The sequence below is a fragment of the Neopelma chrysocephalum genome, unplaced genomic scaffold (assembly GCF_003984885.1).
Source record: "Neopelma chrysocephalum unplaced genomic scaffold, ASM398488v2 Primary Assembly neopelma1_209, whole genome shotgun sequence".
NCBI classification, from domain to species: domain Eukaryota; kingdom Metazoa; phylum Chordata; class Aves; order Passeriformes; family Pipridae; genus Neopelma; species Neopelma chrysocephalum.
This window is the reverse complement of record NW_020897871.1, coordinates 493,340-511,958: the sequence shown is the minus strand read 5'-3', so window position 1 is coordinate 511,958 and position 18,619 is coordinate 493,340. Positions and strand designations below refer to the sequence as shown.

The window sequence follows — 18,619 nt, the reverse complement described above, 5'->3', positions numbered from 1 at the left end:
GTGACTTTCCACAGCCACCATTTACTGCTGGGATGTCAGGGGGACTATTTCTTAAACAGTTCAGTCATGTACCCTTGTGGCCAAAATGCTGGTCAGTCACATTCCCCCTTTGTTGAATAAATAGTTAAAAATTTGTTTTTTGCAATGTTCACTGGACAATTATCTGCCTTACTGCATAAACATGCAACCAGGCCATTTTCTCATGTTTATTAGATTTATTTCTGATTAAATGTAGAAAGGACCTCTCCAAAAATCCACTTGCATTGTGTCTTTTCCTACAGACAGACACAAGTCCACACACAGCCCCACTACTCTTGTTCCCGCTCCTTGCTGATGTTGTGTTTCATCCAGAAAAAGAAGAATTGAGGCACCTGACTCCACACTGTTTTATAGAAGCAATTTAATATCGTACCATCACTGGGGTGCAGCATCTTCCTAACTGAGATATCTCTGTTTTGTTATGGATTGACCCTCTCGTATTAAAACATAAAATTAGCCTCACATGCAAGCTATTCCCTGAGGAAAGGCAGGAAGGACCTGTCTCCTGTCACTGAAGTTACTCCACCGACTACCAAAGCAATAACAGGCGTGTCATTTCTCAAGCCAGTTGCACTGCACAAGACCAAACAGAAACTCTCCATAATTCTCAGCTATTGCAAGTTAAAATTAAGTTTAGTTGGGTTTAACAAACTCATTGATAAACCCTGCAGTCTGTGAGTGATTTCTACTTTTTGTTATGGAAAAAAGTTATTTTCAGGAACAAGCATGCCAGTCGTAGGCATGCCCTGTGGAAACGTGGAATGGGTTCATGATTACAATTGCTTGAAGAAATGTTGAATAAAACCCATAAAATGAATTTAAATACATGGCAATGTTTGAAAGATAGAGATGAATAATTCTGATGGAATGAAAAAGTCAATCAGAAATCACATTTAGGGGCACAGATACCCACTGAACTCACATATTGACAATATGGTAGTTCTCATTTCAATGAAATAAAACCAAAACAACAAAAAGGATGATGAAGTATCCTCAAATCTGAGATTTAAGAGTGGTGAAGACCAGGGGCTTGATCTAAAATCCACTAGAGCCAAGGAAGCACCAATATTCAACTTCAGCCTGATTTTGGATCAAGGTCCTGTGTCTTTTTTAATGAAGCAAATGGACATATGAGTATGAAAGCCTAAACAGAGAAGAAAAGAATTGAAAGAGCTCACTTTCTACATATTTGTATGCACACACATATACCCACAAAACACAGGCTATAATTTCAGTTTACAACAATTTTATTTATTGCAGCAGAGCTAAAATCTCTTCTTTAGTTAAAAAAAGGGAAAAGGTAAGTGGTGTCTACTACCAAAGATATACAGAATATTGAAATTACGACTATACTGGACATCATCACTACAATTAAAAGAACAAAGCAGAGTATGAAACACAGACTATGAACTAAAGTCAGATAATTAAAAAAAATATATAGTTGCTACTATCCCCAGAAGTACTTTCTGAATAGTGGACATGGTGTTCAGATATGAACTCTTGTAAATGACAAGAATCACGTTTCAAACTGGAAGATTACATGGGTATGCCAGGTGTGAGGCAAACCATCAAATAAAAACATGCTAAACTTCCCCTGGCTTTCTTTGCCTAAAAAAATCCCACCATCCCTGCTTTGCAGCCTTTAGCTGCATTACTCAGTTAATAAAACTGATCACACAGCAGAGGCTTTGTGGGATATCAGAATTCTTGTCCACTGGGGCTTCTTGTGTTATATTGTTAAGAGAACTTCACAACAACCCCTCTTGCAAGAATTAGGAGGTGTATCTGAGTTACAAATCAATAAAAGAGCATCAGGGACACACTGTGTTTGAATTACAGAGCTCTGGACAGAATTTAGTAAGGCTTCACTCCATTTCATTCATCAAGGTGGCAGCACAGAACGTTTGAGCACAGAATACACAGAAAGCGCTCATTGCACAGAGACCAGATTCCTTCCTTTTCTTTCTAAGCCTACTGTATGAAGGGGAAGAAGCAAAGGGGGTGAAAAAAAGAAAGGAAAACTGAGTTACTCCTAGCCCAAGTCACTAATTTTTTTTCTAATGAAAAACTTACAATTTTTCCTGTCTTCACTCTCCTTTAAAAGTATCTATAGCAACCGACAGCGGTTTAAATGCTTTCAAACCCTTAACAGAACAAGGGCGAAAAACAAACAGAGATGAAACAGGAACTGGGACAGAGGAGCTATTTAAAATGGTTGAGATTTCAGCACTACTGTTTGTGGAGGCTTTCCCTGAGGCATCTTTGCATGCAGAGAGCAAGGGAGGAAAGGCAGCGCTTACCTGCTTCGGACAGGTCTCTGAGCGAGCTGCTCAGCGCGCTCCGCTTCAGCCCCTCCCCGCTGGCGTAGCTGTCATCCAGGCAGGCCCTGCTCAGGGTCCCATTCCCAGAGTCCTTCTTCAGGCTGGAGCACTGGGACATGCTGGGACGCACCACCCCCTTCTGCTTCTCCAGCTCAGCTGAAACAGAGAGGGCGACTTTGCAATTCGCGTTTATCGATTAAACACGGGATGGGAGAACAGATCACGGAACACCCCGAGCTGGGAGGGACCCTCAGGGATCATCAGTCCAACTCCTGGCCCTGCACAGACATCCCAACAATCCCACCCTGTCCCTCAGAGCCTTGTCCAAACCCTCCTGGAGCTCTGGCAGCCTTGGGGCTGTGCCCACTGCCCTGGGGAGCCTGGGCAGTGCCCAACCAGCCTCTGGGGGAATTGTTACTTCTGTTCACAAAGGCTGTCATGAGCAACCAGTACACTAAACCCACTGTCATATTTTAAACCAACATATTATTCAGGATGTTTGAATATCTCCTCTTATTCCTTGATTTATCTTTCATTTTTATATTCGCACCTTCCTTTTCCTTCAAATCTTGCCAAACTCTTAGCAAAACAAAAAATAAGCACAAAGACAAAATTTAGAAAAACAAGGAAAGTTCATCATTTCAGCTTAAAATGGAAACTGGAAAGAGTCCTCAAGATCTGAATTCCAGTAAGGAGCTTTTCCATGAGTACAGACTTATCACAGAACATGGAAACACCCCAATTTCTGTGTATGAGCAGGTATTACTGTGAATAAGAGACAGGAGCTTCACTTCTGTACTAACAGATTTATGTTGCAAAACATACAGCCTCTTTTGGAAAAACAGAAGACAAAATTTCGTGTTTAGACACTCATGGAACTTTCAGCAAAATATATCAACTTGTACCACGGCTACCTCATTGAGAAAACAAAAAAATAACGACATGGAAATCAAGAAAAATCCTGTGAAACTTATCTGAAGGGCCATCATTGAGATTTTCAATGTGATGTAAATTATACCTCAAGTTCTTGCTGTAATTTATACTACAATTCACAAATCCACCTCTACCCTGTCCATTGCTATTGACAGTTTGTCCAGGCTAAAATTCCACTCCAGCCACACTGCAGTAAATGGGAGTCAGTGAACTCAGCTGGGCCTTAACATATCATTGGGTTTTTCCTCTTTCTAGAGTCAGACTTGTGGAAAAAAACCCCTATTATTTGGAACTTTTAGAGTGTTCTAATGGGTTATACACATATTCAGAATCGCCCTCCCAGGATTAGCCTGACAATGCTCTATTTTATGTACCTTTGTACTTACACTCTATTCTGTGCTTTTCCATTTCCTGAACTTCCGCAATCGACTCCCTCAAATCATCTGTGAACTTCTTCCTGTCCTGAGGATTGGGGGCATTGAAGTTGATGAGCACTTTGATATCTGCTCCTGGCACGGCTGACGTGAGCCGGATACCATTGGGATAATCTGGAAGGAAAAGGCAGGAAAAACTAAGCTCTGATTATTCCAATTCCTTTTCTTTTAATAAAAAATCCCACTAAAACTCAAGGCTTTTTACTATAGAGGGTAGAAAGTCAGAAAAATAAAAGTTTGAAGGCACAGCATCAAATTAAAATCCCTCAGATACATTGGAACAGCTTAACTGTCAAGATGCTGACCAAATCCTGGAAGACAGTCTTTATGCAGCTGTTACCCTTAAGATACAATGTACAGTATAAAAGAAAAATACCAGAAAAAACAAAAAAATAAGGGGATAATTTTTGTTTCATGGAACAGATCCCATTACCTATCTTACTAAATTGTGGCCAAAGTTTTGCTGAGTAAAAATTACCTGAAGACATCTCAAGTCCATCAAACTTGTTCTACTTGTAACATTTGCAGGAAGACAAACACACCAGCAAGGACAGCTTGCAATCTTTCCTATTGAGTTGTGTTCCCTGACAATCCTACTTTTCTTTTTTTTTTTAAACAAAGTTAAAATTCTCTGTGAGATTACATACTGAAGAAGTAAAAGGGTTGGTTTCTTGTTTTTTTCACCCCTCTTTTGACCCATACTATGGGCAACTTCAAAACAAAAGGTGGAGATTTTTTAGCAGACTGTCTTTGCCTCTTTTCTAGCTGCACATCTGAGAATGCAAATTTTAACAGCTGGTCAAAAATATCTCCTGGTTGAGACAGAAGGTTCATTTAGAGGAGGATATTTATAAAGAAGATAAGTTCTGCTCTAGAAAAAAGAACCAGTCTTTGCTTGAAGCACAGACTTGTAGAAATGGGGTGTCAGAAAACCTCAGAATGTGAATTTTAACTCACAGTGTTTTCCTCAGCTGCTTTACCTTCTTGGTTTGCTACAGCTCTCAAATATTTACTTAAGTATTGAAGCCGAAGTTCAAGGGCTCCCAGGCACTAAAACTCGTTCCCTCAAGAGCCAGTAGATGATGTAAGGCAGCTTCCCCCCCTCAAAGCCATCAGGTTTCAACAAGACTTCAGCCTTTGGGAGACAAGTGCAAATGCTGCTCTTTTTTAGAAGAACACTTCCGAATTTTTATTCCAGATTTAATTTTAGAAGAACAACTTCCAAATCAGAGCTCCAACTAAAAGTGAAGCAAGTCCATTCACCATTCTAAGGGGAAAATAGTGCAAGTAGCACGAGGCTCAAAGGGCCCCGAGGGAAGGAGGAGTTTGGGGGTTCTGTGGGGTCTGCTCTCAGTATCATGCACAGAAGAAGAGACAAAGGAGGCTGGTGCTGGGCAGGCTCCCAGGAGGGGAGCATGGAATCCCTCCAGGCAGTGTTGGCAATATTGACATGGATATGCAGCACACAGCTCTACAAAGTGCACCACTTAAGGGGAAAACCCAAAAATGCTCATGAAACCAAACAAGGAAACCTGAAGTCACGTGGGCTGCCCCCACACATGAACCAAGGAGGATTTTTCACATACTAAAGAAACACGTATATTTTATTCCCACAGATACTTCTCCACACTGTACTGATGAAGCATCAGGAGACACTCACATCAGTATTTACTGGTTTCAGACACACTCTCTCTGCAGTGACCTGCTCCCCCTTTATATTTTGTTACTGACTGAAAATGTAAAAGGTACCTCCCTTCTGGCCTGTTTATTTTCTAGAGATACATGACATTATTCTCCCTTTTGGAGCTCATCCATCCCTCAAGATAACTGACTTCTATCATTAAAAGTCAATTCTTCTATCACCAAAGCCAATCATGTTGTTCAACCTCACCAGCAGCCAAAGCAATATTTTTGTTGCTTCTGCTTTAGCAACACTAATTTTGTTCCCTTGAGAGCAGCTGACTCTGACAGCTGCTACACAGAGATTTACTGACCGATGGCCAAAAGAGCCCAGAGCTTGCTGGGGACAGGGGAAACCAAGAATCTGAATTTTACAAACCAAAGGAGAAAAATACTTCTCTTTCCCAACTGGAAAATACTGCATTCCACCTGACAGGCACCGACACTGGAAGTGCAACCTGTTCACTGAGGCACTGTAGTGAGCTCCACTTAGAAGCCCAACTATGTCTATTGAAGTGTCTCAGTTAAAGTGCCTCCAGCTCCCTGGGAGAAACCCAACCCCTTGCTTCTTGTTTCACTGGATATGTTTTTAAGTTTATTTGAATAGTGTTTCTACTTAGTATGCTTATGAGATATATCTTTTTCAATATTTTATTTAATTTGACATCAGAGGAAATATATATTCTTCTATTTTCAGTAGAATCCAGGATAGATATATTTGCCCTTCCTCCCAAAACTGAATTTTATATTATATAATGTGTGCACAAAAGAGAGAATGAATGTGTAAGCATACTCTGCTCTGCTGTTAGTACTGATGCTGCCTTTGGGCTTAAAAGCAGGATTTCAGCAAACTATTTGGGGTTTTTTGTTGGGTTTTTGTCTGCTAAGACTAAGTTTGAGAAGCATGAAACATAAAAAGAATATTGGATTGATGCAGATTGCAACAGACATAAACAAAAGGTGTCACGAAATACAAGCTGGAATCCAAACTCTCTGCTTTGTATTTATATCTGAGTATATATTACCTGGGCACAGTTAAGACATAAATCAGGAAAATAAATTAAACAGTGTTTTGAATTACACACATCATTATAGGAGTAATTATTTATTATCATTCAGTTGCAGCTGCCTCAGCAGACGAGTTTGTTTTCTGACAAACATTTTATTCTTTACCAGTATTCACAAACAACACATTGGGGAAGATTTGGGTTCTGACTATAACCAAAAACCAGCAGTCTTGCTGTTTCATATGCTCAGAGCATCTTCTGTTAAACTTTAGGGCTAAGTTAAATTCAAAGCAATTTTATTCCGAAATCCAGAGCCAAGTCCTGTCCACCTCTTTTGCTCAAACATTATTTTATTTTATTTTATTAATTTTTATTTTATTTTTAAGCAAAAGGCTCATTTAAAAAGCCAGGAAATACTTACACTGGTTCTCAAAGAGAAGGACTTGCATTCCATAGAGAGAAAATGACTGTCGAAAACTGTATGTAACCGAGTTCTTCTTCTTTTGAAAAATCTTGGTCACCTGAAAGTTACCAAATAAGCAAAATGAAATACCCCTTTTATCATGTATGCTTGTGGAAAATTATTGCTCTTAAGAATTAGAATACGAGAAAACACTTTATGCAAAAGAAAGCTACAATGTGCCAGAGAATACGTTAATTGTAATTTTTTTTTTTTTAAATGCAACTGTTGTATTTAATCTACTGCTACTGAAGAAACAAAGCTAACTCTGCAGCACCATATCTCTTAAGCAGAAGAGTTAATATTTTATCCAGAAACAAAGCCTTTGTGTCCTCCATTCTCCAGAAATCTGTCTTCTTGAAATTCCAAAAAGACAAAACCCTCTGCATCCTTACTGTGCACTGCACATGCTATCAAAAAGGAGTTTAAATTACCCTTCAATAAGCAGCTGCTACCACACTTTCCTTCACCCTTTGTTCTTCCAGTCTGACTCCAGGCAGGGCCTCCCCACAGCAGGTTAATTCCCAGCCCTGGTTCTCACTGTGACCTTCCCCACCCTGCAGGTCTGTGCTGCTCCCCACAGTGCCTGACACCTCCCCAGCCAGGGATGTCCTGCTTTCCCTCTGCCTGTTACAGCCCCTGACACAGGAAAAGTCCCACCAAGTCTGTGCAAACCTTGACTTTTTGCTACAACAGAAGTAACATTCTACTGCTGACCATCAGTGCTGGGGTTCTCCTGAAGGGTGAGTGCAACTGCTCTTTCTCTTTACAAAGAGGTTTATTTTTACTAGTTCTTTCTAATTTTAACTTTTAGTGATGGCATTTTACTGAAACTGATAATTTTGGTCTGTGTTACTCCCCAAACAGTTTGATAAAACTACTGACATCTAAGTAAGAAATAAAAAAAGACAGAAAACTTGCAGCCCAAAGACAGCAATGTTCCATCAGTTCCCACTCAAGCTCACATTTACAACCAGGAGAATCTACTCATAATCAAAAGGATTCATTTCTGTATTTAAGATCTAAAGGTTTGTAAAAACGACACACAACAAAACTGTGAGGGTGAAGCCTGTCTTTTTCGTAACAAAATATTAAACACTTAGTTTAGTCCTTAGTTCTCAGGTACCTTCCAAAGAGAGTGCAACAAATTTTCCTATTTTTAAGAGTAAATCAACCAAATAATTCCAAGCTGTCACTAGTTTTGTATGTCTGTTTTTCAGAAGACTAAGTCAAGTTAAAGTCTGTGAGGATAAGTGCATGCTGAAAAGTCAACTGTAAAATCTATTTCAGCATATCCTCTTCCTATTTCAGTGCATAAACAGATCTGTTGACAGAACATCTGGGGAATACAAAGTAGTATGTAATTTTGTTTTCCCACAAACACCTCGAATTCTTAACTCACAGAATAAAGACCATCTCTGTTTATCCATTAGGGAAATGGGTAACCTGGAGGTGATTTGTTTTTTCTCTGTAGTAAAAGCTATTGCATCCAACACCTTCTTACAGAACAGCGTAGCAATCACTAAAAGGCTTCAGTTTAAAAGCAAATTATATAGAATTAAGAAAATTAAGATATAAATCTGTTAATCATCCCAAGATTTCTGGAGTGCAGAGTAACAGATAATAGATACTTATTTTTAGGAATGCTCCTGTATTTAACTGGAGATAGGATTTCCGAATACCTCACTTTAGGTCTGCCTGCCTGGAAATACATACCACAAGAAGATCATTAAATAAAAATATTTCTCGCTGGTGCAATCCAAGCTTCTGAGGCTTATTGGGATCTGGAACTTCGAAGAGCCTACAGTAGCAAACAAGCCTCCGGTGGGGTAGGGAGAGCACCTGGGATAACACAAAAGTCCAGGGTTAATATAACAACATTTAGCCAAGAAAGAGCATCTTTCATACACAGAATTTTATTTTTTTTTTAATACTTCAAATATTTTTACCTCTAAGCCCCTTAGATTTTTCCATCAAAGGACCAACAACAGGAACATAAAGATTTACATGCATGGCATCCAAACTTCATGAAATACTCTCTATCAGCTTTTATTCCTGCATGTGGATGCCAATGGAAGTTCTATGGGAGAGAGTTTTCCTTTGTGAAATGATAAAATCTTAATAATCTTAATACTTTGAGATTAAGTGGGAGCTCAGAGCAAAGGGTTTTGCTTCCACAAGCATTTTTACACATCTTTGGCGGAAGAAAGGATGCAAAGCAACTTTAGCTTTTGGGAGCTGAACACACTGATGCTGTAGCTACTTTTTGTCAGCCACTGAGTTAATTCAATTTGGTCATTCCCCAGTACCAAGGAAATGGTGACCTCAGGACACAGTAAATGCAGTTTCAGGCTCTTTGATTTTCTCATGCCAGTAAGAAAATCAAGACTGCTTTTCCATTTCCTTATTGGAAATATTTGCTGAGGTATCTCCAAAGCTGCTGTTGTCAACCTAGTGAGACTTTATTTCTTTCAAGTGCACATGATGAGATCTCCACAGAAATCCATAAAATGGTGCATTATAAGAATAGTTTTAGGTTTATTACTGAATATACCTGTAACTTTAATCTGGAATCAGTATTTTCTACATTCAGAGGCAAACCTTAAAATCAACTGGCAGTATCTTTCCAGAGTATCATTCAATTCTCAAATGGACCAGGAAGAATAAACACACCAGGGCCCAGGTGAAAAGGGGAGGTGCAACTGTGATTTTTACCTATTGGTTTATTCTTCACTGGGTGTCTAATTTCTACAGTAATAACAGCATTTGAAATGAAAAAAAGTGTATTAAAAAGGTCTAGAAAACTCTTGGTAATAAATTAAGCAGTCTCTGGGAAATATCTTTGTACTTTGGAGAGTTATTACTACAACACCAGGAAAATTTTGCTTGAAAGAACACCATTGATTTCAAATTTTAAAATGTAACAGAATGCTCTACTGTCAGTTTAAGAAAATGCTGCCAGTTACAATGACTATAAATTTTGAAGGAGTATGAGAGAAATACCTACACAACCAAGTCCATGGTGCAGAGATCCAATCTACAGTAGAAAGACATATACAAGTTCATTAAACTTCAGAGAAACACAGAACTGTATCATAGCAATAAATACGTCACGGTCTGACTATGACTAAATGCCTATAAAGTAAAAACAAATATATCTATCAATAAAGATTGTTGCCTGTTTCCCAAATTTTCTTGCACACAGTTAAAAAGTCTCCCAACAGAAGAATCCTTGAACACAGGACTCCAGCCAGGGCATTGTTTTCTTAATTCCATTTAATTTACAAGGTCGGGATCAGTTTTAGGATTTGAATTGCCACATGTCTGAATAAAAAAGGAACCATGGAAAAAAACATCTCCCAAAGAAGCCTATATATAAACCCAAATCCCCAAACAATTACAGAAGAGAAGTTTCATATGAAAGCATAAGTGACTGTCAGATACTGACTTCAGAATATTTATTTCCCTTCTTCTCAAAATCAGTTAAAAGCTTTTATTAAGGAAATTTTGCTTTCTTTTCTCTGCTTCTTCAGAGATCTCCTCAGTATGTCCTTCACTGGGATACAGACCTATATTAGTTTTTTTGGTGGTCCCTCATTCCCTTCCCCTACACCCTCTGTTGAGGTTTGTCTGAGAAGAGACTACAATTCAAAGTTCTTTAAAAGTAATAGGGAGACTCTTGAGACCCACGTTCTTTTTCTTAATCACAAATGCCCCAACCCATCAGACCCTGCTGCAGTGAAGTTGCCCAGAGCTGATAAAAAACAGATGTAGGACTTCAAAACCAGGCAGGTCTGGTCTTTTGTTTTTTTGTTTTGTTTTGCTTTGTTCTGGGCTGCCTTTGTGACTGCTGACATGGGATTTGAATTCAGGAGGGCTGAGCACCCACTGGCCCTCTCCACATTAGATACTGGTAAAATATTGGTAAAATATTGGTTTTAATACCTCTGTGTTCACTCAGTTCCTAAACTGAAGGTAAAATGCTATGGCCTTTCTTTTCTCTCCCTTTTTCCAACAGATGCTTTGAAGATTTATTTATATAGCAAAGTATTTCAGGATTTTTCCCACAACAAAAAGGTATCTCTGGATGCTCAAACCCAGCATTAGAATCCCTGGGACCTGATTTCCAGATATGTTCTGAGACAAAATGATTCCATCTCCCCTTACAAATCCCAGGTCATGGGAGCTGTTGAGCTAAGGAAGATGCTGATGTGAACAGAAGTTCTCTGTTAGTCTTGGAAATTATGGAGGCATAGAGGACAGTGTAAATTTTGAGATATGATTCTCTACAGCATCACATTAACAAAACACTTCAATTCTCTTGCAATAAACAAGAGAACTGCCTAAAATGCAGATATGTCAGTGTAATTTCAGACTTGTAAAGCTCCACATAAAGAATTTAAGACTCCTTACATCATCACCCACGAATACCAGACTGCAACAAGAAAATCCATGTGCACTGTGAACGCCCCAGAATTTAAGTCAACCTTAGAGCAAATCATTATTTGGACAGTTTGCCACTTAGCAACCAATTTATCTTCTAAGCAACCCCCTCCTGTGCTGTTCTGTGCTGTGCACTGCCCTCCGTGCCCTTGGCTTTAGGATTTGAACTGCCACATGTTTGAATAAGAAAAGAACCAGGCCTCCCCCAGAAGCCCAGATATAAACCTAAATTCCCAAACCTTCCAGGCACGGGGAACTCACCGGTTTCTTCCCCACGATGAGTTTTTCCACCTTCTGCACCTGGGACACGTGATCCTCGTTGGTTTTCAGCTCTCGCTTGCGGATGCGCTCGTAGATCCCAATGAGCATCTCCCGAGGGATGTCCTCCCCATCATCCACACCTGCAGGGCAACACTCCTGTCACAGCCCGGCCTCAGGGCTCTCACACACACCGCTCTCAGCAAGGAGAGGCTAAAAACATGAGCACTTTGCTTTTCCTGCTCACACTGATGCCACTGCTGCCTGACTGCCCCTGTGTTTTACAGCTCCCGGTGCCTGTGAGCCAACACCTCCTCCGTGTCCTTGTCCGCCCCCAGCGAGGCAGGAGAAGTGATGCTTCTCATTCTTTAAACACTGATTTTTGTCCAAAAGCACCGAGACATTGATGGAAATTACACAGGTTGGAATTTTTGTTTTAAAACTCGAAGCTAAAACTAAGCCATTAAGATGTTAATTTCTATGCTTTTTTTTTTCTTTCAAGTTTCCTCTGCTTGGTATCAAAGCTCCAATGAATTAAATTACTCTTTAGACGCTAAAACCTCCACATGACCTCCTCCTAGGAATATACCCCACTGGGAGGAAGCAGAAGAACTGCTCCATTTTGCCTCTGTCTCAATATTACTCGGTGCTGTTCAGAAAATAATTTCCTATGTGAGAACCTTATGAACAACCAGTAAAATTAATTTAACCAATATTTCTTGTAAGATTTCAAAAAGAACTAATTTACTCTGGAAAAACAAATCAAGCAAATAGCCCAGATACCAGATTATTGTTTAGCACTGTGTGCTTATCATTGGCATGTCATCCTAACAAACCCCACACAGCCCTGAATGCTCCATCCTGAATTTTTAATAGCAGTGGAAGGAGTCCAATTTCACTAAGTGACTTAAAGCTGCATTTCCCGGGGACAGGGAGATCCATGTCTATTTTGTAAATAGGTTTTAAAGCAATAAACTCTTATCTCCCATTCAGAATATTTTGTCACCCACTGGAACAACTGCTCACATAAAAAACACTGTGATAAAATACAGTTTCTTTGCAGAAAGAAGGAAGCAAAACCGCCTCTGTTTTGTTCCACACCACCAGCCCTCCCACAGACCACCTTTGTGGTGCAGTGATTTAAAGTTACAGGCAGGGTAACCTGTCACAAAAATGCCTGCAAGAATAAAACATTGCTGGCATTCATGCTGGAGATCAGAGAGAATGTACTGCATAAAACACAGCTCATGTAACTGCACTATTATGGCAAGAGATGAATATCAGGCCTTTTTGAATATCTGTGGACTTCATGATAAAATCTCAGCAGTAACTTCAACTTTGCTAAGCTGAAACATCTGCTGAGCACAGGCTGTTTATTGCTGCCTTGGATAAATCTCAGGGAATAAAAGCACCAAACAGGACTTGCATTCTCAAGATCTGAAATTCCAGAACACCACAAGTATTTTGTTTTCACTTGTGCTAAAATGATAGTGCCACATGCACACACGAATACAAACTGCCCTGCACCTGAGGTATGCCTATACAGAGATATTTATCTTTATATATGAAGCAACTTGGTTCTTTTTTTCTGCCATTCAGCCCACTTTCAGCTCTACTCAGTGACTCCTTCCTGTTAGAAAGAGCTGAGCTGATACTTCACAAAAAATTCTTTCACCACAAAGAACTAGGATAGAAAGATCTGAGATACAGATTTGAAAAAATGCCTGTATTTTTCTGGCAATCTAATTGCAAGCTTAGGTGGCCATAGCCTGGTAGATGATGTCTTGATCAGAAAATACACCAATGAAGAAATCAAAATGAAATTTTTGGGCTATTTGCACCTTTCAGGAAGGTCTTGGAGGTGGGACTTTTTTTTTACTCAGTGAGAATTTAAATATCTGATTTATTTCCAAAAGTTCTCGTCAGGGCAGAGTGATTTCTGTTCCTCAATAAATATATATATATATATATAAAATATATATATACATATCTATATACACATATGCATACATACACATACATACACACACATATATATATATATATGTATGTGGGAATAAAAGGACCCGACAATACATCCACTCAAAAAAGACACGATAAAAATGACAAAATACTACATAATTAATTCTGTTTTCACTATTCCAGAAATAATTAAAGCCTGTAAAAATGGCAGCAGTTTCAAGTCAAGTCAAATCAGCATCAAGTGCCCCGTATTTTGCCTTTCTCCCAGACGACAGTGGTGTCCCTCCAATGACAGTTACAGGGAAAAGCTTTTCAGACCTTCCCTGTCAGAGTTTTCTCACCCCTCAGGTTCTTGACAAAGTCCTCCAGCTTCATTTTGCGCTCTGGTTTCACGTTTGGGCTGTACATGTCTGTGTTGAGCAGGATGATGGCAAAGGCCAGGATGAAGATGGTGTCGGGATTGCGGAACTGTCTCACCACCCCTGGGTTGCAGATACAGTATCTCTGGCTGGAAAAAAGCACAGAGTGGAAGCTGTCAGAGCCAGGAATTGCTTCTCTAATTCCACCAAATAAACCTACTGCTGCATTCCAGAGGCTCAGCAAGCTATTACTGGTGTTCCATACATATATTTAGCTTTCCATCCACGTATTTTCATGAGCCAATCCTCGAATGTGGAAGGCTTTTGTTTTCTACTACCACTGTCATTTCACCTCTTAGCACCGATTCTGAGCTACAATAACTTCAGGATTTCATTTCTCTCAGTGACTAATGCCCTGACAGCAGGTAAGAACACAGCATTGATTCTGGCTTACTGCCACAGGGTGATTTCCATCTTATCCTGCCCAGGATAAAGTACACCTGTGTTAAGCACTGACAAGTTAATGCTCTGTTTTCCACTATTGTTGAAGTGCTTAATGAAAAGTTGGGAGCATATATACTCTAGAATGTAAATGGGCTCATAATTCCACTCATATAAAGTACTGTATCCAAATATATTGTTAGAGACATTCAAAAATCCTTGGATATCTTTTCAACTGGTGCCAGAAAGAACTTTGAATAGAGAAACCTTGTTCTGTTAATAGAGATGCCATCTATGAAGAGCACCAGCAAAGGAAACTTCCTATTTCATACTTACCAAAAGCCCCACAAACAACATTTACTTGAAACTGTTGGTAGCTCAAGAGGACACTGCAAATAAGCAGGGAAATAACTCAGACCTGCTCACCCTGCCCAGTTCTCCAGCTGGGCTGTCAGACAGCAGCAGTTTCTGGTGGCTGAGTGTGGTAGTTTGGCCTAGGCCTTCCTTGGTGACCAGTTTGTAACCAAGGAAGTGCCCAGATTTACCCGGTATTCCCTACGATTTTGACGTAAGCTGGGGTAGAAGAAGGAGGGAGGAAAGGCCTTCGCTCTCTTTCCTTCCGGTGGCTTTGGAGGTGCAGGTTTCCCTGTGTTGAGTCTGTGGGGTTGGGGAGTGAGGCCTGGTAAGGCCTTGTCGACCTTGGCAGGCGGAGGCTGCCGGCAGTCGCTCCAACGTGACTCTCCGTTGTCCCAAGGAGAGTAGTAAGATATTCTTTGCTAATTCTTTTAGTTGATAGACCTTGGGCTACTGATCGGGAGATATATATATATATATATATATATATATAATTTTGGTTTTTGTTCTTCCCTTCCCCTTTCCCTTTTCCCTGTGAAATTGCAGATATATTTCAACTGTACATAACTGTAATATAAGTGTAAATATATTTATATATATATTGCTTTGTCTCTCTCTCGTTTTTGGTTCTTTTGGTTTTTTTCCCCTCTTCTCCCTTGGTTTGGGGTGGGGGGGGACTCCTTGTGGTAAGGTTTGGAGACTTGGCAGGGAGCCAGCTCCAAACCATAACACTGAGGGACTGATTTCAGTCTCTTACCTGAAAGCTTCAATGAGCCGTTCCACTTTCTGGGCTTCTCCCTGGACACGGATATGAGCCTGAAATTTCCTGAGTGCTTCATCCAGTTCCATGGTTGAGAAGTCCATCTCATCCACCACACAGCTAGGAGAGAAACACATTCCATTGTGCCTCTTCGTTTCTAACAGCACAGGACCAAAGGGAAGAGTTCAAAACAAAAAACCTTTCGATTTTCCATCTCACAGAGATTCATGGAATTGTCCTTTAAACTGTCAGCAGCAATGGCAGTAATTGTAGGTAACTGTGAAGGAAGGCTGCAAACAAGGGATCAATGAGAATGTGTAAGCAGAACCTTCTTCTTTTTTAACAGAAGAGCTGCTGGAATGACAAATGTCTGACCAATTTAAGGGATGTACCACTGCCAACAATAATTATTAGTTTCGTGCTTCCAGGCCAATCAACCATCACAATGCCTACAACAATAATAAATAGTTTATATCATATCTCAAACAGCCTGCAGCAGGCACAATACTCTGCACCAAATGGGTCTGTGTCTGGGAACGTTCTTACATGCAGAGAAAAATAATAACCCTGTTTGGATACTCTCTTATTATCACTGTAATTCTCATCTCCCCATCATTTGCCACGTCTTTCAGCTAACACTTATGGAGAAATAATTACTTTCTTGCTCAGAAAATACAGCACTGACAAAAAATTAAAAAAAGAACTATTTTAATCAACAATGTGAATTATGTCATTCTAATACTTTGTTTAAAGACTGCTTTAAAATCAGAAGGTTATAAATTTCCTTTCTTTAAACTTACCTTTTAGTTTTTAAATAACCAGACATGAATTACTGTATTGCAGAAACCACTGAAAGCACAATCCACTTTTAAAAGCTTTTTCTTAAATGTATAGGTTCATAATGACAAATGACAATAGATCATACTTTTCTTCCAGTAAAACTGTAGCTAATATAAATTAATAACCAAACAATTTATTCCCCTTGCCTGGAATATTTTTCCCTTTATGCAGAAGACTGTAGGCTTTCCAACCCACACCTAAACCCCCTCATCAGTTCTGCAATAATGCCCTCAGTCTTCCCACCTCTTCCAAGTTCTGAAACACCAAAACTCTTTTTTCCTTCAAAGGTGTAAAGCACATGTGCAGCCCAGCTGAAGTCAAAATGAACTAATTAATGCAATTAAGGACCTCCAGAAACATGCTGGCCAACAACAGAATGGAAGGGGTCTCAAAAGGTTTTACATGAACTGTGGAGACAGCAGATAAATCACCATGGTCACTGTTCTGCACCATCAGCAGGCAGCAGCTCCAGCAGGCCCAGAATTCACCTCTTGGTCAAAAATTCAGGCTGTTCTCATGAATATTTTCTAAGCTCAAGGTATCAAATAGCTAAAATACCCAAATTTACTGGATCTGGGAAACTTGAACACAAATCAAAGCAAGTAATCTGAAAATAAATTGTGTAACAGAAAAAGGATCATCTTTTAAAGTATCTTTTCTATGTACCCACATGGAGCTATATCAGTTTGACAAAATCTACCTTCAATCTGTAAATATGATTTTTAGGATGAAACGCTACTTTATTGTCTTTTTTTTAAGAGAAAATACCCTGTTCCCATTTGCAGGCAAGTTTCAGAGCACTATGCAGAGAACTGCTTACAGGGAGCTCCTCACCCCAAAGCCTGGCTGAACAGCTAAGAACACTTTCATTCCAATAAAAGGATTGCTGGGGGGTTGGAGGCAGTTGATCCTGACCTTGTTCTTAACAATTCACCTCCTCACAGACAGAGACACCTCTGCTTAGGTCTGCCTGAGGTGCTGAGGGCAAGGGATTTATCCAACATCACAAAATGCATCATGGGATCACGGAGCGCTTTGGCTTGGAAGGGACCTTAAAGATCAGCCAAGATTAGAATCCATCTCGTCCTGAACCTGTACTGTTCCCTTTAAAAAAAAATTAAAAATACACACTTTCTGGAGAGTCTTCCCCCTAGTCTGACTCAGAATTGCAAAATGCAGCTGATCACTGTGAGTGGCCGGCGGTGACTCATGCTGAGCAGGGACTGCATCCAAGCCAGCCACATTCCATGACTCTGCAGCCTCAGCCTGGCTCCAGGCTTTGCTCTGGAGGTGCTTCCCTTGCTTTCTGCTGGGGGTTGGACTGTAAGAAGGCAGCTTTTAATAAGGCACAGGAAAGGGAGAGAAGACCTCTAGAAAAACTCTCTGCATCTGTAGCCTAAGGCAGATTTCACTACAGCTTTCATTGCACTGTTAAATAAAACAGTTATTTAAAAAATGGTGGTGAGAATTTTCTCTAGGCTTCCTTAATGAGAAAGATGTTGTGGTTTTTGCTTCAATTCTCAGCAGTTTTGTTAGGCATCTAGCTAAAATTTTATACAATATCTTGAAATAAAAATGGACTAAGATGTATTCATGTTTACAGGCCAGTATGTCAGATACAAAATAAAAAGCCTCAAAGAATACACGTTTTAAATTAATACCCTCCTAAAATAAAGCACCTTTGGTCTACTCTATATATAAGGTTTAGATATTTATGACCAAGCTGCTAAAAGTCTGATTTTCTGCTTTGCGTTTCTTTTGGTTTTTAAAACAGTTTTTGTTCATCTAATCTTTTGGAAAATAACAGTTTGTATAGATCTTGTCAGCACGTGCCTGCACAGGCAGAAATCCCTCCTTATCTAACATCTGAGCCATTTGGCCATAATAACCATTTTCAAGTTCTGTTAGTGATTAAGCCTTATGTTGCCTACAATATTATGGTCTTTCATTCACTAAATTATCAGAGTCTGAGGAAGAAAAAAACCTTTGAAATTACACACTCTAAGGCCTACGAAATTAAAACATAAATTTAGAGTAAATGCACGTGGCCACAGGGAATATAAATCCTTGTGAGCATCTTGCTGGATCAATAACAAAACCAGTGCCTTAACTGGAAAGCAAAGAAATAAATATTGGCTCATGTGCATCTTTTCTTACCCTTCGGAGGGTGGTTTCCCCTCCTTCAGAACAAGACCCAGAGAGAAGCACAAGACACCCTGAAACCATTGCCTGGAGCTCGGGGAAGGCCTGTGCTGACTGCTGAGCATCAGGACACTGCCCCCTCCTCCCCACACAAATACTCACTCCAGCACATCCCAGTTGAACATT

At 39.8% G+C, this 18,619-nt stretch overlaps 1 protein-coding gene across 10 annotated transcripts in view; it reads right to left on the bottom strand.

The window, feature by feature from the left end:
- The window catches only part of IQSEC1 (IQ motif and Sec7 domain 1), a 331,221-nt gene that overhangs the window by 10,604 nt on the left and 301,998 nt on the right, over positions 1-18,619 (bottom strand). For all 10 annotated transcript variants that reach the window (XM_027703149.1, XM_027703156.1, XM_027703159.1 and 7 more), the window contains 8 exons: positions 15,449-15,571; positions 13,879-14,045; positions 11,579-11,718; positions 9,882-9,911; positions 8,591-8,716; positions 6,836-6,935; positions 3,680-3,841; positions 2,340-2,516 (listed from right to left, as the gene is read on the bottom strand). In XM_027703149.1, the coding sequence (XP_027558950.1) occupies positions 2,340-2,516; positions 3,680-3,841; positions 6,836-6,935; positions 8,591-8,716; positions 9,882-9,911; positions 11,579-11,718; positions 13,879-14,045; positions 15,449-15,571 (1,025 nt within the window). The remainder of the gene's footprint in view (positions 1-2,339; positions 2,517-3,679; positions 3,842-6,835; positions 6,936-8,590; positions 8,717-9,881; positions 9,912-11,578; positions 11,719-13,878; positions 14,046-15,448; positions 15,572-18,619) is intronic.